The sequence below is a fragment of the Epinephelus moara genome, chromosome 21, assembly GCF_006386435.1.
Source record: "Epinephelus moara isolate mb chromosome 21, YSFRI_EMoa_1.0, whole genome shotgun sequence".
In the NCBI taxonomy this organism is placed as follows: domain Eukaryota; kingdom Metazoa; phylum Chordata; class Actinopteri; order Perciformes; family Serranidae; genus Epinephelus; species Epinephelus moara.
The window spans coordinates 19,536,221-19,554,591 of record NC_065526.1 but is presented as its reverse complement, the minus strand read 5'-3'; the positions used below and the strand labels follow the sequence as shown (position 1 = coordinate 19,554,591).

At 41.1% G+C, this 18,371-nt stretch overlaps 1 protein-coding gene across 1 annotated transcript; it reads right to left on the bottom strand.

Moving 5' to 3' along the window:
• Nucleotides 1-831: 831 nt before the first annotated feature.
• On the bottom strand, nucleotides 832-17,566 carry dis3l2 (DIS3 like 3'-5' exoribonuclease 2). Its single transcript, XM_050032452.1, has 21 exons — nucleotides 17,455-17,566; nucleotides 16,077-16,864; nucleotides 15,826-15,956; nucleotides 15,652-15,705; nucleotides 14,565-14,666; nucleotides 14,225-14,408; nucleotides 13,106-13,167; nucleotides 12,508-12,737; nucleotides 12,246-12,419; nucleotides 11,944-12,023; nucleotides 11,272-11,384; nucleotides 11,045-11,152; nucleotides 10,606-10,839; nucleotides 10,104-10,183; nucleotides 9,724-9,907; nucleotides 9,361-9,447; nucleotides 7,454-7,601; nucleotides 7,088-7,218; nucleotides 5,792-5,896; nucleotides 4,395-4,499; nucleotides 832-4,049 (listed from the first exon to the last, which is right to left on the bottom strand). The coding sequence occupies exons 2-21, from the start codon at nucleotides 16,837-16,839 to the stop codon at nucleotides 3,951-3,953; spliced, it is 3,174 nt and encodes a 1,057-aa protein (XP_049888409.1). The 5' UTR covers nucleotides 16,840-16,864; nucleotides 17,455-17,566; the 3' UTR covers nucleotides 832-3,950.
• Nucleotides 17,567-18,371: the final 805 nt, after the last annotated feature.

The following is an 18,371-nucleotide window of genomic DNA, read 5'->3' as shown; positions in this document are numbered from 1 at the left end:
GTTTTTGGGCCCGACACGTCAAGCCGACAATCGGCTGTCGGCCAATGTTATGCCGTTAGTGAGCATCTGTCGGCCTAATTTTTTCAGTACGTCCCACACTGTTGGCACTAGTCAGCCCTTGCTGGCTATTTTCTGGCCAATTCAGTATGTTGAATCGGCGTTAAAAGTGGTGAAGCCTGTCTCTGAGAGAAATCACTCTGATTGGCAGTTTACTTCACTGCACGAGAAGAGAAATGAAAGTGAGGAAAGTAAACAATAAGCTAAAGACAAGAGGGCGTAGGATCAAAACAAACTTTATATTAGTTATTGAGCTCTTTAGCAGAAACAGTAAGTGTTTGTGTTCTTCTTGGCTAGCGCATGCAAAATATCATTTGTTCTTTCAACATCGGGTTGCATTTTTAATGTGCTAACTGGCTAACTAGCATCTTGTCATGCTGTTCTTTCGATTTCCCTTTTTAAAAGAGGAATACAGACTGCAGCCACCTGCTGGCATGGAGAGTTATTTCCTGTCACACAAGCCCAGAACTTACGTGCAAGTTGGGCGTTGGCTATAGTCGTTGCTGTGCATTAAAGGGCAACTATTTGGCGACGTGAGGTGACCCAATAGTCAACCTTCCTCGCTACTAGTTCTGTGATGTCAGTTTAGTGCTCAAAGTTCAATTAACATGCACATTCTCACTGTTTTTTTTGTGGTGCTAGGAGTTGATCCCCTTGGACTTGTGCTTTTAAAGAAAAGATGACTCCTGCACTCACTTTTACTCTGCTTTATTTATTCGTCAACGTTTCGGTCAAGCATGGACCTTCATCAGGACATGAAGGTCCATGCTTGACCGAAACGTTGACGAATAAATGAAGCAGAGTAAAAGTGAGTGCAGGAGTCATCTTTTCTTTAAATGTCAGTTTAGTGCACCTGGGCCTGTACAAAAGGTCTGTTTTCAGCGACCAAAATTTCTGTTTCCATGTGGACAAAAGGCCAAAACGCATATAGAAAACCAGGTTTCACAAAATACCCGTGTACGTGTGGACTAGACCTTGGTTAAAACCAAAAGAGAGGCCCACAATCATTTTAAAATGTGCAGCTCCACTAAAATTTTGTTTTATCTTCACTTGATTAAATTAAGGCTGAAATTCACAGTTGATATTAATGAGGTCCATAAAGTATTTGGGCTGCACAAATCAAGTCTGAGCATAAAAAAATAACACAAACAGTTGGAAGCACTCCAAAGCACAAGAGCCAACATAAAATTCATTAAGATCTCAAGGCCACCAACCTCTTTCAGCAGCAATTCACATTCAAGTCATTCCCATGTTTTGTATTAAAAACAACAGAGAGATGATAAGTTATTAAGCTTTGGCCCGTCAGTAAATACAGAAAATGTGCCTCAGTTTGGACTAGAACAATATGTCAGATCTACGAGACCCTGTTTTAGGAAATTAAATCAAATGAAACGTCCTATGAGCTGTACTTCATGACCCAGAGGAGTCTGAAAACTTCCTGTATAAAACACTATAAATACATACGACAATGTAAAAACACCAGGGTGTCCTGTGGTAGCTGTTATGTTGTTCCTATGAAACACTAATAAACCTGTTTTATGAATCTAATATAATTTAAGTTTTTATCGTACTATTACTGCTACATTTTTACTGTCTGATCCAAGTAGCTTCACTGAGGCCACACGTTCTATTACAGCCACCACAGCCAGCCCAACTAGTAAACTTCAGTAGTGTGTTATTCTATATTGCTTTGCAAACACAAATATCCTCAATCTAGAATCGAGAAGGCGGTCATTGATATTAAACGGATAATCAGCTTTCACATATTAGACTGTGCACAACAGTTATATCACATCGAAACTGTCCTCATAAAGGCCAATAAATCAACAGCAAAATATAACTGCTGCCTTGGTTTTGTCACTGTCAGACCAGGGTCACAATTCAATTTGAAATCCATTCACTGTTTACATTAAATACTGTCCCCATTAGTGAGATCATTGAAGCTTAAATTAAAGCATCAGGGTTTACATGTTTTAAACCACTCACTACAAATCATACATGTCACACATTTAACCATTTTCCAGAGCATACCATATTAGATTTTTTTTTTTAAATTTCTTCTACTTTTGATGACGGCCATTATTACCTATGCCAAGGTTTGGATAACAGAGGATAACAGAAAAAATACCGTCCCAACTTTCATGAAACTTAGTGAAAGGGTGTCGGAAGAACCCGTTTAATTTCAAAATGGATCCGAAGCACTTTCCTTAAAGGGATAGTTCAGATTTTTTGAAAGTGGGGTTGTATGATTTACTTATCCAAAGGCAGTGTATTCACACGCTCCCTGTTTGGAGAAGCAGACAGGAGTACCACTACAGAAGCTCAGCAATGTACTGCTGTGGATGGGGGCAGCAGCAGAACTTTGAAAAAGGCCTACTTAAAAAAAAAAAATTAAAAAAAATCAAACGTCAGAGTAAGTGGACGCTATATTCAGAATATTTTCACCACTTTACTTTGCCATCAGACAGCCCTGTCCTTTGCCACTGTATATTCTCAAACGTAGAACTTACATATTCCTACACATTAGCACAATTGTGCCATGCACTTTATTACGCCGCACGTCAGCTGTTTGGGTCAGACTTTCAACAGTTTATTGAAGAGGCAACAAACACAAGAAAATGTAAATAATGGGTAATGCTGACAGTGACGACAAAATGCCATTCACTGTGGAGTCTACAGGAGACCGGAAACTTTTGTGAAAACTGGCCAAGGAAGAGCACACGCTAACTGTGAACTTCTGTGAACCCCTGATCACCGACCCAGAGAGCTACTGCTGCCATGAGTCGAACTTGGTTACAACACAACTTCAGGATCAGTCCGAATCAGAAGATGCCAGCGCTTCACACCTCACTAGTTGTTTGGCAAGTCGTTTTATTTATCTGTGGGTATTAAGCATATTTCACCTGATGGTTGGGTATAGCAGTGCTCTTCAGCGAGCATCTCTCTTGCTTATTTGGCAGTGGTTTTACATAATCATCCAGAGAAACTTTCGATGCAAACACTGAGTTGTCTCAGTCTTGTAGGTGGAGTACTGATGTCTATATTCAGTGTAACTAGGCACAGCTGTTTTCATTTCTTTGTTTGAACAGTGCGGAAAACCATGTTTTAAATCTTTTTTAAAAAGTGAAGTTTTGTTTCAGTCGGATCACGCGACAGCACTTTCTGACCCCGACAGCTGACCTGCGGCAGTGAGCGGCATTGCTGTGCTTATGTGTAGGAATATGGAAGGTCTACGGTTGAGAAAATGTAGTGCCAAAGGACAGGCTATCTGACGGCATGGTATAATGGTGAAAATATTCTCAATGCAGCCTCCACTTAGACTGATATATATATTTTTTAAGTGACTAAAATATGTTTTGCTGCTAACCTTACATACAGCCTCACTTCAAAAAAATCCGAACATTCCCTTTAACATTAAGAGATAGGGAAATTTGGCCTTAGTGCAAGTCTGTGCACTCTAAGCGCCCTTCTAGTTTCTATTAATTTCTGTGGAAAGAAAGTAAACTTGCCCATCAGGCAGGTCTATAAATGTGAATTTCCACGTCTTACAGAGATGAATGGAAACCACAGAAATGCTGGAAGAAAAGTCCTTTTCTCAGCATATTAAAAAATATTAAACATTATAATATACCTTGGAAAATGGGCAGCAGTCATGTACATGTGCGGGTGAGTGGGCTAACATGAAAAACACTGGAATGGGCCTTTAAGTTGAGAATGAAACTGAAATATTTGGGATTCAAATTGAAATGTGACCCTGACCTGATGAGTAACTCCCCTGCTTATCACAGTAACACTGCTTCTAAATTACATTTCTACCAATCAACAAAAGAAAATGTGCAATTCCAAATTTCCATACACATGTCTGTGTGCTCTATGGCACGTTTAAGTGTTCATTATTCACTCTCCTCGGGCCTCTTGAGCACTGCACTGTATTTCATGGGTGCTCCATCCGCTTTGAGCTGAACCTCCACTAACGTAAAGATGGAAATTACCTGTGAGAAGAAAAAAAAGGTGATCATTGAAATTAACAATCTGTCAAGTTGCTTGGTTTAAGATATCTTCTAACTAGCCTAACCCCTGCTAGCTGCTCCAACCTTTCAGGGAACAAGTTAATAGTCTTGTTTTCTCCTGTTTTTAATATTTATGCTGAAAATTGAAATTTAAAGTAAAAAAATCCTTGTAGAGGGCTGCATAAAGACCATAATACCTGAGAGCAAAATTATTGTGTGTCTGTGTCTCTTAACTATCATAAAAAAAACTCTCTTTATATTGAATAATATTTATATTTTCCTGTTGATACCATGACCAAAAGCATTTTCAGTGTCTGCAGTTCTCACCTGCTCTACCGGAGCTTTTTCTTGGTCCTCTGCTGTCCAGATGAGAGTCAGCTCTGATTTCTTCCCCACCTTACGATGGTGGAATGAGTCCAGGCCCACAACAGACTGAAGGTGGAAACAAACTGTTACTTGACCTACCACTGTGACTGGGACTCGTTTGGCGGTCTCGTTTCTCGCTCCTGAACGAGCTCTTTTAGTTAAACAACAGTGTGCTTGTATCAAGTGAATTACAAAGTGATGACAGTCAAAATGGTATCTGTAATTACGTCCACTGCATAATGAAACTGCAAAACGATTAGACTAAAAGGCAACATCTAAAAACACTAAATGAAATAATTATACTACAAATGACTGAACAAATGTTTAGATGAAGTTGAAACTAAAATTGCTCTCTTTAAATTGAGTTTATTGCAGCTGAAAAACTAAACACACTAGCATGCACAAACTCCATCCACAATAATACGTTTTCCTTTTAAAATGCATAACTTCTCCTACATTTACGGCAAACGTCAACACTGATCCAGTGTTTTCGGAAACCTAAAACTAAGCTTTGAGAACTCTGCTGACCCCATTCTAGTTTGAAAACTCCACAATAGTGTTTTAGTCTGGACAGGTGGAAACAAGAGACTTTTGAAAACGATGATGTAGACACCAAAAAATCAGCTGGGTCTACATACCTTTTGTGATTTCACTCTTCTTGTGTGGGTACTCCTTTTCCATCGCCATGGCTTCCTCCAGCAATGAATAAACCTCCTTGTTCTGTTCTGATATGTTGCCATATTTACCCTGTCAATGACTCCCAAACTATATTTTTTACCACCCTGACTGCCTTTTAGGGAACGTGAAATTGACGTCACACCTTACTAAAATCTTTGGACGGTTAGCCTTCTTATACGGATTGCACTGCGTTACCTGTGCTGGCTACAGCTGTCAAGCAATGGTATTCGGACAAAGTGACCACTATAAACAACATAGATTAAGGTGTAAACTATCTCGTTTATGGACTTAGTGCATACACTTTGGTAAGAGAGATAACAGAGCGTGTACCGCCCCACACGGCATGACCTTCACATTCTCTATACCAGTGTTACATTCAGTATTCCAAACAAAGACATCTCTGTTCTCACTTGCTGTTCTTTGTCTGCAGTATGTTATGCAACTACACAACAATCTGCTTCCCGTTTACACCGACGCACGTAGGCCCAGTGTACGTGAATGGTCATGTGATATGCACCCTTAGGTGTGTTAATAACTGCAGAGATTATTTCTGAGACGGGCTTAAACCTGTCGTGTGTACAGAGACTGTTTTCATTTTAGAACGCAGTTTTAAAATGAAAACCTATTAGTGTGGATGTGCCCTCAAACTCTTCTCTGCAAGTGGAGTGTATTGAGCTGACCTTGCAGTAGATGCGTTTCTGCACTCCGTAGCGGAGAACCAGCACATCAAAGGACTGATCCAGCACCCCCATCACCATGGCCTCAGAGTCCAGAGGGCCACATTCCTGTGAAGCACAACCAAAAAAAAAAAAAACACTTTACTGACTGACTGACTGACTGACTGACTGAGTGAGTGTGGTTTTAACTAACATTAAAAGAATTTCAGTATTTTAAACCTGGAACCCATTTTCTGTTGTTTTTGTGTCCGACTCGTGGAAACAACAATTTTTTAAATTGTTCCAGTATTGAAACAGTGGCAAACACTTTGGGCAGGTGTGCACCGTGTCAATTTACGTCCATTAAAACTGCTTGTTTTTGCCACTGACAGGCTCAGATCATTATCACGAAGGTTTTACAACATTAGATAAGACCCTATAGAGAAATGAAATGTTTTTTTATTACATTTCACTTGTTCCATTCTGTTTTGTGTCCAAGTCTTGCAAAAGGAGAGGTCTCCTTTCACATCATCGAGATCTGCCAACACAATAAACTATTACTGACACTCCTCGCTCCAACTTCCACTCGCGTTTCCACTATTTTCTTCCTGCAACAAGTCACCTCTCGAGAGATTTCAGAAATTCATGTTAGCGAGACTTGGTCATACAACAGACCAGAACAAACAAAAGGTACAGAAAAAGTTTAGTTTCATTTCTCTGGAAGGTTGTTTCCATGATGTTAGAAGACGCTCTCAGTAACAATCTGAGCCTCCTTTTGTGGACATAAACTGAAGGGGCACACCTGCTCTGAGTGGGTATACTGCGGCCTGTTTTGTGGCTGCTGACTGCAGCAATCTCGCTCAATACTGGACCAATTTCAACCATTGTCGTTCCCACAAGTCCCTTAGACACAGAAACACGGGGAAATAGGCTTCATGTTGAAAAGTACCAGAGTTTCCTTTTAAGGATCTGGTTTAAACCCTGGCTTACTTTACATTTTAGGCTTTCAGTTGAGTTGCTGAGCACTTTTTCTTTAAGAAGGAAACAAAATAAGCTCCAACTTAGTGTTCACCCAAGGTCAGAGCCCCTGACAATGTTACGATAATCACAGAGTAATATAAAATGTAAGGTCCGATTTTGTGAAAATGCATTCAGATTGAGTTTTGTGTTTGGGGCTGTAAAATAAAAGCTGTGAAAATGTGAATTTGCTTACTACTGCCATGCCTCTGCATCTGAAAAGGGAGTATGTAAAACTACATTTCATAAAGAATGAATTTATGTTGTTGTTGATCAAGAATTTATTGTGATTTGTCAACTCACCTTTACAAAGACTCCAAAGAAGAGCTCAGAACTCAGCTCCTGGACTCTCTTGGACACCGTCTTCTTCTCATTACAGTGTTTTGCCTGTTTTTCGACTTCGTCTGTTGACAGCCCCAAATGAGGCCCACACTCTGCATGCAAACATTCAGTGGACAGACACACACATGATGAGCATGACAAAAAAACAAACATTAAACAGAATAGAAGCAGGAAGGGCACAAACAAAGCATCAACTGAGATGTGAGGCTGCTTTGTTCTCTTATACATCATCAACCACACGTCCTGCAGTACAACCGCAGCACTGTTTGAGACAAACGGGGCATTCTGTTGTTTGTTTTTGTGTGTGATGGTAGAAAAGGTACGCACTCAGTGAAGACGCCAGCAGCCGGTGGACAATGATGTCGGCGTAGCGTCTGATGGGAGATGTGAAGTGAGTGTAGAGAGGAACGTTGAGGGCGTAGTGCTTAAATGCGTGCTCATCCTTAAGTACACCGGTGCAGAAGTATATCGCCATCTGGGAAACAACAATAAACCACATTTAATACACAAACACACAAAAATATGAGTGACAATGTTTCTTGTTAATATTGTGCATCATCAGTTTCAATCTCACAAACAAAATGCTGTTGTAATATGTTAGGATGACATGATTTATTTTATGGTAACATATATTTCTTTTTTAATTCTCTTTTTATTGAAGCAATGGACTCACTTTCTATCAGACCCTCCAGACTCTCATATACATTTACCTCATTTCGAAGATCTGTCTATCTTAAATTTACATAGCAAGTGTATTCCAAACAAGCTCTATAAATCTAACTGTAAAGCAAAGAGTCTCCGTGTGTTCTTCGCATATCTCAAGAACCGACATGATATACTGGTATTGATGATAACTGTGATATCTAAAAATGAATTATAGATATCATGTTATTAATACACATATAATAATGTTGTGTAAATAATCCAGAGCCTCTTAAATTATTTCTGTTCCCATTCTGGCTTTGCCTCCCTCAAACACAATCTGGTTGCCTTTTCACTATCCGCTCTTTGTGCTCGATGCTCTCCACCTCCCTACACTTGTATTCTGAGTGTAATTAATTTGCAAAAAAAAATAAATAAATAAAAAATAAAAAAATACAATAAACAAAGTTAAAGATAAATCTGACTGACAGCATTTTATTTATTTATTTGTTTTTTACTTTTCTACAAATGTTGCGATAATATTGTTCTCGTGAATTATTTTAGCAGTTATCAAACGATAATCGTTGCCAGCCCCATCATGCCCTCTTAAATTTGGGGCACTTTGGACATGCAACAATTGCAAACAAGTGAAAAGCAAAGCCGACTGGGGCTTCAGAACTTTCTTGATTGAGTTCACTTTTGCTGCTGGATGCTGAATATACGTATATATGTCACAGCTGAACTTTTTTTCCCCTCTCTGGAGTCAACAAGCACGAGCGGATAGCCTCCAGTAGTGATACTTAACTTATGGGACAAATGTGGTCCGCTAGAGTGGCAGGTGGCCTACTGACCATTTTCTCATTCACAATGAAAATAAACTGATTTACTGTTGATTTTTTTGTACTTTTTCTGTAAAAAAGGTGCCAGAGTGCATAAAAACCATCGAAATAGAGCTTGTTTATAAAAAAAACAGTGCAAGTGGAGGATCCCCTGGACCCCCCCAGCAAGGTTTAAGTTCTGAATGTCCTAATAATCCTAGAAACTGGCCCTTGGCCTCCTGTTATTTTGCAGAAGCGGCCCCTAGGCAAAGCAAATTAAATATCCCTGGCCTACAGGAGCAACGCCACGTTGCCACTGCAATTAAAACTGTGCAAGTTTGCCACACGAACCTTTAACACTAATGACATTACCACTGGGAAAATACCTCCGCTAATTAAATCCATGCTCTACTTTATAACGGGGATGGTTCTGTCAAAGCAAGTGAGTAATGAACCTATTTGTAATACCTTCTCTAAGTATATTTCACCGGGGTTTCTGATTGTGAGACTGTTTTTTTAGGGGTGGATTTAGTGACTTGCTTTACCCTTTCTCTAACTGGGAATGTTGGGTGTGGGCAGTGGTAGAAGTAGCACTCATAACTTTTCTTTGTATGAGCGGTTCTCGAGAATGCTGCAAGCTGCAACACCACAGGCCGAATAATCAGCCTGTTCTGAACAGACTTGTTTTGAATGGACGCTGCACCAGTGGGTAAAAGTTCAAGAAAACAAAAAAGAAAGTGTGGTGCCCTTCAGCAGTGGTCGCTGAGCTCTAACCTGCATGGGTCTGGAGCACATGTGGGTGAGGACTTCTTTTCTGGCAGTGGTGTACTCATCATCACCCAGAGTAGTATTGAGACTCTTCTGCATGGATGGAACAGAAGAAAAGAAGTTTGAATTATTAATACTGAGTTATTCATGCTCAAAAGCTTCATCAATAACATAATGATATCCCTGAGAGAGGGAGCTACACACATACAGCAACAAAATCCTCATAGAAATGAAATATTTGTAATGCTGTAATTTTGAATTTGATCACTTTAAGAAAACATAACCCTGCTGATTCAGAAGAAAATAGACTTCAATTTTTCTCCAAGACATTACAAACTAAGCTACATCTGCTGTACTCTAAGTACTGACGTGCAGCGCTCCTGCAGAGGAGAGATCTATGTCAATTCCCAACTGGTCGCAAAGCTCCTGCAGCTCATCCACCAGTTTGGCCTTGGGTGGAGGGTGGCGTCTCAGCAGGGCGAGGTCGGGGAATTTGCGGTAGATGTGGTTGGCTGTGGCAATGTTGGCCAGTAACATGAACTCCTCCACCAACCTAGAGAACACAGTATTGGATGATAGTTAAATGGCCAGAGGGTGGAACAAAGAAGGAGACTGATATGCACTCCAGACTGACTCAGAAACATATTGCACCAAAGGTTACACACGCATCACGTCCAGTAAATGTTCATTTTGGCAGAGGAACAGAAGGGATACAACACAGATGCATCTGAGGAGGGTTTATCACTCACTTGTTACTGTCTCTGTACTGGTAGACGTAGCAGCCTTGAGGCATCATGGTGTCTTTGTCCAGGGTGAAAGACAGTTTCAGCTGAAACAAAAAACACAGCACGTGCAGGAAACAATGTTAGAAAGCTGACAAATTCAATAACCTGCATCTTGTTTCCATCCATTTCTATCATAAAAGTATTGCTGGATTCTATCATGATAGCCAGCTCAAATAATCCTGTTACATCTCTTCCAGTAAACTCTTAAACGATCTGTGATGAACTCTTATTTTGAAATAAAAGGAAACATGAGTGGAGTGCTGATACCAGGATCCCTACCCTGTCACTTAAACACACACTATGTAATTTCTGCGACTGGGAGTCTCTCAATCAAACAATAACAAAAGATAGATTTTGATGAAGTTGTGAAGTAGCGTGGGATCATAAGATCACGTTGTCTTCATTGTTAAGCAACCACCACTGCAGATAAAAAAAATCGATCTGATATGAGGCGGTGAGAACTCACCTGGTCCAGTCTGAGGGCTCCTCCTGAGAAGCGTTGAGCCCGGAGGTTCTTGGCAATGGAGTGCAGGTTGAGCACAGCCTGATGGATCTCATCGATGGGGTGCTCGGGGTCCGTAGGTGGCAGCTCCTCAGCGGAGAACATCTTTTCAGGGGCCTCGATCATGCTCTGAGCGTGGTCGTAACTCAGCTTCACGCAGGAACGGATGACTGAGCGGCCGAACCACTCGCTCAGGATCTGGGGGGGGGGGGGGGGTGAGCAGGTGAAGTGGAACCATGAAGATGAAGCACAAAACAAAAAATCAACCAGCCATCAGACACTTTAGAAGCACAAAACAAAAAATCAACCAGCCATCAGACACTTTACTCCTCTGTACCTGTGAACTTAACGTTTATTATTTGAGTGCAGCTGTAACAGCGTTATGAATTTTAAATGGCCCTACCTTCCCCTCGGGTGTGATTTTCCAGATGACAGAGAAAGTCAGTCTGTCGATGAGAGGATTCAGACTGCAGAGCTCCTCACACAGCAGCCTCGGCAACATGGGGATCACCTGGACAGGGACAACACACATGAACACACTGAGTGCTGACGAATATTTCAAAAAGATATGCTCAGATCAACTAATATTTTTAAGTATGACACAATGTGATATAGGTCGGGGGCTCTCACCTTTTGAACCATGTACACACTAGTTGCTCTTTGGCTGGCGACGGCATCCAGAGCGTTGTCCTCTTCCACAAAATAACTCACATCAGCAATGTGGACTCCCACCTCAAAGTTACCTGTGGTTAAAAGACAGTGTATAACATGACCTCCCATCCCTCAGGAGAAATATAATCTATATCTGTAACTAGAATTCATGATCTTCACAATCATCGCAGTTAGGCTGCATTCACATCAGATCATGAATTGCAGAAATTAGCCACAAGGTTGTGCAGCGGTGTAGGAGTGTCAGTTAAATGGAACATTGCTGGTGGAGTGGAGGGAGGAGACCAAGTTGTAGATGTGTCAAAGTTCTTTTGATTTTCGTTACTGTTGTATCCTTACTGGCACAAAAGACACATGTGCGTGCACACACATACACAGCGAGTGCTCTCCTTTGTAGGATAGGACACACAAGCTGTTAAAACATACATTATTTCTTTTACCCACTAATATTTAACATTAGAAAGAGACTGTAGTACTGTGGGCGTCTCTCTGGTCTGATTGCCGATTACGTGATTGGACACCACAGCTTGATGTCGGGTTCCATTTCTCCAAAAGTTGAATCTGTTTCAGCTACAGACATTCAAATGATCGCAACGCCAGATTTGGTGTGAATGCAGCCTACAGGTCATTTACCATCAGGGAGTTGTTTACAGGACAGAGCATCGTCCAGGTCTCTGGCAGTAGCAGGGTCGATGGTGAAGATACACTCCTGCCTACGTATGAGAAAACAGTGCTTAGTGAGTGATGAATTCTTAATTGAGACTTAATACTGGACACTTGTTTGCTGCCTTTGGATGACAAAATCTGCAAAATAAATACAGCAGTCTTGTGATGCAGTTTAGGTCTACAGCACTCATATCTCTCCTTTTGTGTTAAGCTGGATCGACTCATGTAGCATGTTCCCACATCAGCATTCATGGGCTTCACAGTCCTACCTCAGGTCCTTCCTCTTCTTCATCTCCTCAGGTGGAATGGTCCAGGGCAGGTTCTTGGGGAGGCAGTCTAACACCTCGTCTGAGAACTCAGAGAAGTCGACGTCGTACTCTATCAGGATTCCCTCTGTCTCCGGCTCGATTTCTCCAGCCTGGCCCAGCGTCTTCGCAAGTTTACTGGAGGAAACATAATGACGGAGAGTCAGGTTGGTTGTTATACTGTTCAAATGGTTTCCCTGCATCAAGCTTTGAATACAAAACACACCCTTCTGCAAAGTTGCTGTCGGCTGCCCAGTTGGTGATGCGACATATGAACAAGGTGTTGGCGTAGTCGCCCGGGCGGGAACGAAAGTCTTCGGGACAGTCAGCGAGGAGGACGTTAATCCGTGGCACACGGTGGTCCACAGGGGAGAACATGGCAAAAGGCTTATCTGGCAGGAATTTCAGGAAGCCTGTCACAGCTCTGGAGTGTTTCTTTTCGACTATGTACACCACCTGGCAGAGAAATGATGAGGGAAGCACAGTGCTGACTTTGAAATCTAAGGCCTTAGTGTTTTTATTTTAATATCCAGAGCCAAAGAGACCAAGTGACAAAATGTTGCTGAATAAGAAGAACTTTTGTGATCTTAGGATATCGTTTATGCAAACAGTATTTACTGTGGCTAGTTTCTGTGGCTACTTAGTATACTTTCTTTGGGGGTTTAGGCCTTCAGTGGAGCAAATAACATTAAGTCACATAAAACCTTTGCGTCATGCCTTGGCCATTTCTTTATGATTATTTTCATCTAAAAGATTCTTGATAAAAAATACAAGGGAAGGGATAAGTTAGAAATACAGCACAACTGACAGGGTGGGACACTCACCTTAGCTGTCTTCTGGAGTATTTCCTCACTGGGCCGTGGGGTCGAGGGGTCTTCCAGAGACTCTGTATCCATCAGACAAAAGGAAAAAGTTAGATGTATTCAATGTCCTATCGCTTTAATTTGTTTTTGCTTCTGTGCACTCTCTTCACATCAGAGAGTATCCAACGATGGACAACATGACAGCTCCCAAAAAGTGAAGCCAAGACATCTGAAACGCCCCCTGGTGGCTGGCTGCAGTATAGGTCATAAACCTCACCCCTTCCAGGTTAGAGAGAAGGACATGGCCCAAACTGAAAAGAATTTTTTTTTCCAAAGATGGCTTCTGTCATTTTAGGTAGTTCTAACCACACTGATATTTGTTCAAGAGTTCATTTTTCTAGGAAATTTGGTTTTAATTATGTATTTGATGCTATAAAAAGTGGGTGTGACTTCATGACTGACAGCTGTGTGTGTCAGTCGATGTGCTCGCAATCAATGATGCTGATCACAAGTGGGTCAGGTGGGTGTATGGGTGATAACTCGAGAGTGCCGCTCCACTTCCTGATCACCATTGCGCAGATTCTAGCTCTAAATGATGCCACCAGCACAGGATGGCAGCCCCCGTGTCAGGGATATTTTGGCTTCATTTTTGTAAGTGGGAGAAAGTGGAGACACATCATCCATCTTTATACATGGATGTCATTGCTTCAGACCAGTAAATAAACATTCAAACACACAGTTTACTAGAGCTGCAACTGACAATTATTTTCATTGTCGATTAATCTTCCCACAATATTCTCAAATAATAGCTTTGTCAATAAAAAAGTCAGACAATAGTGAGTGGTGTAATTTCCCAGAGCCCAAGGTGACGTCTTCAAATTGGAAGTTTTATTAGACCAACAGTTCAGTGATTTAAAGCTACTTAGTTTATTATCATGTATGGCAAAGAAAAGCATTAAATTCTCATATTATAGAAGCATGAACCCAGCAAATGTTTGGCTTTTTTGCTTAAAAAATTGCTAGCACTATTATTTGAATATCAAAATAATAAATATTTAGTTGATCAACAAATCGGTTAATTGCTGCAGCTCTATAGTTACATTACCAAATAAAATAGCTGCAACACCTCCGTCACAGTACCTGTGTCAGCGAGGGAGACATTCTGCACTTTGCGGACGAGTTCATCCTGGTCACTGCACTGGTCCTCCACAATAACATCAGGCCTGGGCGTGCGCTCCATCTTCTTCTGCGCTGTTCGTGCCATGTTTTCTTTCTGAGTCTCCGACTCACTGGCGCCCTCACAGTCAGTATCTGACCTCACAACCTAAACAGACACATCCATTTATTTTTATCTGCTGACACACTGATTTGCTGTCCTGTGGAGCTAAAACAGAGCCCGTTATAATAACTCTGAAAAGCTAAAGATACGGGGCTTACAAACTAGAACCATACTGTTCATAGATGGGTAAGTGTAGTGTACCTTCCACTGCTCCCGAGGAAGAATCTGCACCACCACTATGTCTGCATTCAGTGCTCTGTTACGAGCTACGATCCCATCCAGGAATATATCCCGTGTGTCATCCTGTGGAAATAAAAAGAGATTGCTTGTATCTTTGTAAACCTTTCAAGAGAGATGATGATGTACTACCTCATAAAACGAAATCACAGGCCAAGTTACATTAATCATACAGTATACTATAGACAACAGTTTAGCTATCAGGTGCTTTTATCAAAGGGTGGGTCCATCTGTGTTTTTCAAATGGAAACCACCCAGCCATGAGCAAAAAGCGGTGACGCAGGTTACAGCGCTGATACCACTCCCCTCCCTCACCCCCAACACACTCCATTCACTGAGTGTGTAAGCATGGCGAGTGAGGAAAGTTTTAGTACACTCCCTCGGCACACTCCCAGTTTGAAGAAGCAGACAGAAGTAGGGATGCTGTGACTGCTGTGGACGCTGGGTAAAATGATTGTTTCTGTCATTTTTCAGGTGGCTAAAATAATTTTTGCTGCTGCCTCTATCCGCAACCTTAAAAAAATTTCACTATCACTGTAAGTTTGCGCTTTATTAGATTATTTTCACAGTTTTACCTTGCCATCAGACAGCCCTTTCTGACAGGGAACTGAAGCCGTTATGTCGCCCTCTTCAAAGCCACCAGACTCCATTGACCGAAACAGTAATTTTACCTCACCACACATGAGAGTTGCTGGTCTACTGCCACCTTGATCATATAATTTGAGTTTTTGTGTGACTCTCACAACTGAACTAACATGGCGTCCACAGCAGAACATGGGTTTATATGTAGCAACGACATCGTTCAGAATCCTACATTGAGTCATGTCATAAAGAGTTTCTAGAGCAGCATGGGAAAATATCATTTTGACACTAAACACACACATTTTGACCAAGGTTTGAATTTTCAGATACCAATACATCAGTAAGACTACTGGGAAGCTATAAAATGATATAAAAACCTTTAAAAAATATCAATTATGGAGCCGCCCTTTAAACAAGTTGTTGAGGCAGCAAAACATCAAGTGTCAAATTCAATCTGGGTTGAACTTACAGGAGATGGGACGAAAGCTTCATGGTATTTCTTTGGGTTGATTCGCAACGGCCCCTGCAGAGAGAGTATGTACAATGTAGAATTTAATCCACCAGTTGACCACCCTGAGTAATGTCATCCATACTCAGTATAGATTTTATTACAGTGTCAGGAACAGAAACTCTGGGTTTGTACCTGAATGAGTTCTCCTCTTTTAAGGCCCTGGGAAACCTCTTCAAATGTCATGTAGGATTCAAACACTTGTTTCTTTGATCCTCTGCCTCCTTTGATCTTGCTCTTGTCAGCAGGAGAATTGGCACTTGGAGCTGAATAAGATTTAAGTCATTGATTTAATCCATCACAAACTATCAGATGTATATATTATTACATCAAATAAAATGTGTGTACACCTGCTGAGAATTTACATTTCAAAATCGTCAATTTACCTCTGGGCTGCTGCAGTGTTTTGTCTTTACCATGAGGGGATTTGGGCCTTGACATCTGAGTGTCAACCCCAGATTTTAATGCCCCTTCTCTGCTTCTCTCCTCTTCTGGGTACTTTGGCAGGTTTTTCTTCTTCGCCTTCTTCATCTTCTCTTGCTCCTGTCCACTTGTGCCGGCTTTCTTCGGGGACTGGGGGCGTCCAACAAGTGAGTTAGTCTCTTTTGAGGCGACATCTCTGTTAGAGTCCTTGTTTTTCTTCTGCTGCTTCTGGTGTTTCTTTGAGTCATTGGGTTTGAAAGAGCTGAGTTCCTCACCAGATTCGACGTCTCCATCTTGGCTGGTGGCTGTGTCCCTCCTCTGTCCCCATCGCTGTCTGTCAGACACACCCTGCTTCCTTTCACAGTCCTGCTGAGCACCGCGGGTGCTTATTTTCTCCATGTATAAAGACAGTGAACTCTCCTCTCTGCTTTTCATGGAAGACGGGGAGAAGTCGCTCGAATCTGAGAAATCATAGGGCACCTGGTCCCTTTTTCTCTGTGGTATGTTCTGCCTGTCACTCTGGGCTTTCAGCAGCATGTTTGGCCCATTTGCTTCCCTTTGAAATGCTGTGTCCCTTGCATATTGCTCTAGATACTGACTGAACTTACTGCTGCTGTGCTGGCTGAGGAGCCTGGCATAGGCATCTTTCTGAGGAGGAGTGCTCGACTGATTCTGGCTGCGCTTTGGCTCTCGACTCAGGTTTTTCGATTGCCGAGGGGAATCCATATGGCAATCCTTAAAAATGCTGTCTCTGGAAAGGCAAAAAGCGTACACTGTGAGTGCTGCCATTCAAACATGAGTTAATAAACATCACTTTCAGACAGGGTAGCTTAAATTAGGTAACAGTGCTTACACTTAAATCCACTCAAAATGTGCCAAAAATAGGAAATAGTTATATAAAATGAATGAGAAGAAAATCATAGCAACTCCTCAGCAGCTGACATGTTGCTGTCCAGTCAAGTCATCTTACATCATATGATTAGTCATAACTAGAGACGTAAACATGCCTGGAAACTAACCAAAATTCAACCAAACTAACCTAAAATTATATTGAGAAGATGGTTATACGAGAAAACAACGTATTATCACATTATCTTCGGTTTTAACGTCTCGAGAAGCTCAGAATGCCTTTTAAAACATATCCAAGCCAGCACTCAACAGTTAACTACCGTTAGCTAACAGTTATTAGCACTGGCTAGCATTAGCTAAGCTACGAACAACGGGAGGTGTCGGTTTAACGTTAAATAACCACTAGTATGTCAAACAGACCGCGAGCCTGACCACGACAAACGACTCGAAAATAGACGGAAAGATTGTCAAACTTAAAATCTTAAATATTACCTTGTTCACTGCGTGTAAGTTATGTAACTTAGCTGCCGTTCAGAGCAAGATGCTAACTGATACCACTTTCACTTCCCCTGTCGTCACGAATGGGTACAGTCATGATACATTTGGGTGCTGTCGGAAATTAGCATTACACAATACAAACGAAAGGCTCTGTCTTTAGGGGGTGTTTGTTTTTTTGTGAGAGGGGAGAGAGGGACATTCAACTTAAACTAGTCGTATTTTATATTTATTTGAAATACCCTCAGAATCCCAAAATCCGCAAGTGGGTTTTAAAAGCATGTTTTCGTTAATAAATGGCCAAAATTACACCATTTATAGTAGTGAAAACGGATATTATCATTGGGTTTATACATTTACGACGGTAATTGAACATATCATGTCGCACAAACTTTATGAAATCTGAGTTTAAAATTGTGCTATTTCTTCAAAATCACTCTGTTTTGTGTCTTATTTAAAATGTTACCAAAAAGAAACTGTTTATAATAACCAGATCCAACACAAGGCTTAATTTGGCACTTCTGCATGCACAAGAAAGTCTTTTTTTCAACATCAGGGTTTTGTTTAAGACCTTTAATTTGCAATCATTACAGGGTACTTTTTAAAAAATCTATTAAAACATACACTTTTGTTTATTTTATGATTTATTTGGGAAAACGATCATTATATGCACATGTTGCTATGAGCTACATGATCATTTCTTAAATAAATTAGCTGTTTGTTTTGCTGCTAACTCCCATCATGCTGTTTACCTGTTGTACTGTCTCCAGACCTACATTTGGTGTGAATGTATGCTCATTCATGGTGGAAGGAGGGTCATGCATTTTCTCACAGTCGCTCAGGGAGACTCAAGGAAAAATATTTGTAGCTTTGAGAAGGGTCAAGAAAATAAAAAGTCACACCCTAGCCACACC

Coding starts and splice junctions, on each gene's coding strand:
- dis3l2 (XM_050032452.1), bottom strand. CDS start 16,839: ATGGATTCCCCTCGGCAATCGAAAAACCTGAGTCGAGAGCCAAAGCGC. Junction 10,840..11,044: donor AAATCACACCCGAGGGGAAG/GTAGGGCCATTT, acceptor CCCCCCCCCCAG/ATCCTGAGCGAGTGGTTCGG. Junction 7,219..7,453: donor GCTGCTGGCGTCTTCACTGA/GTGCGTACCTTT, acceptor GTTTGCATGCAG/AGTGTGGGCCTCATTTGGGG.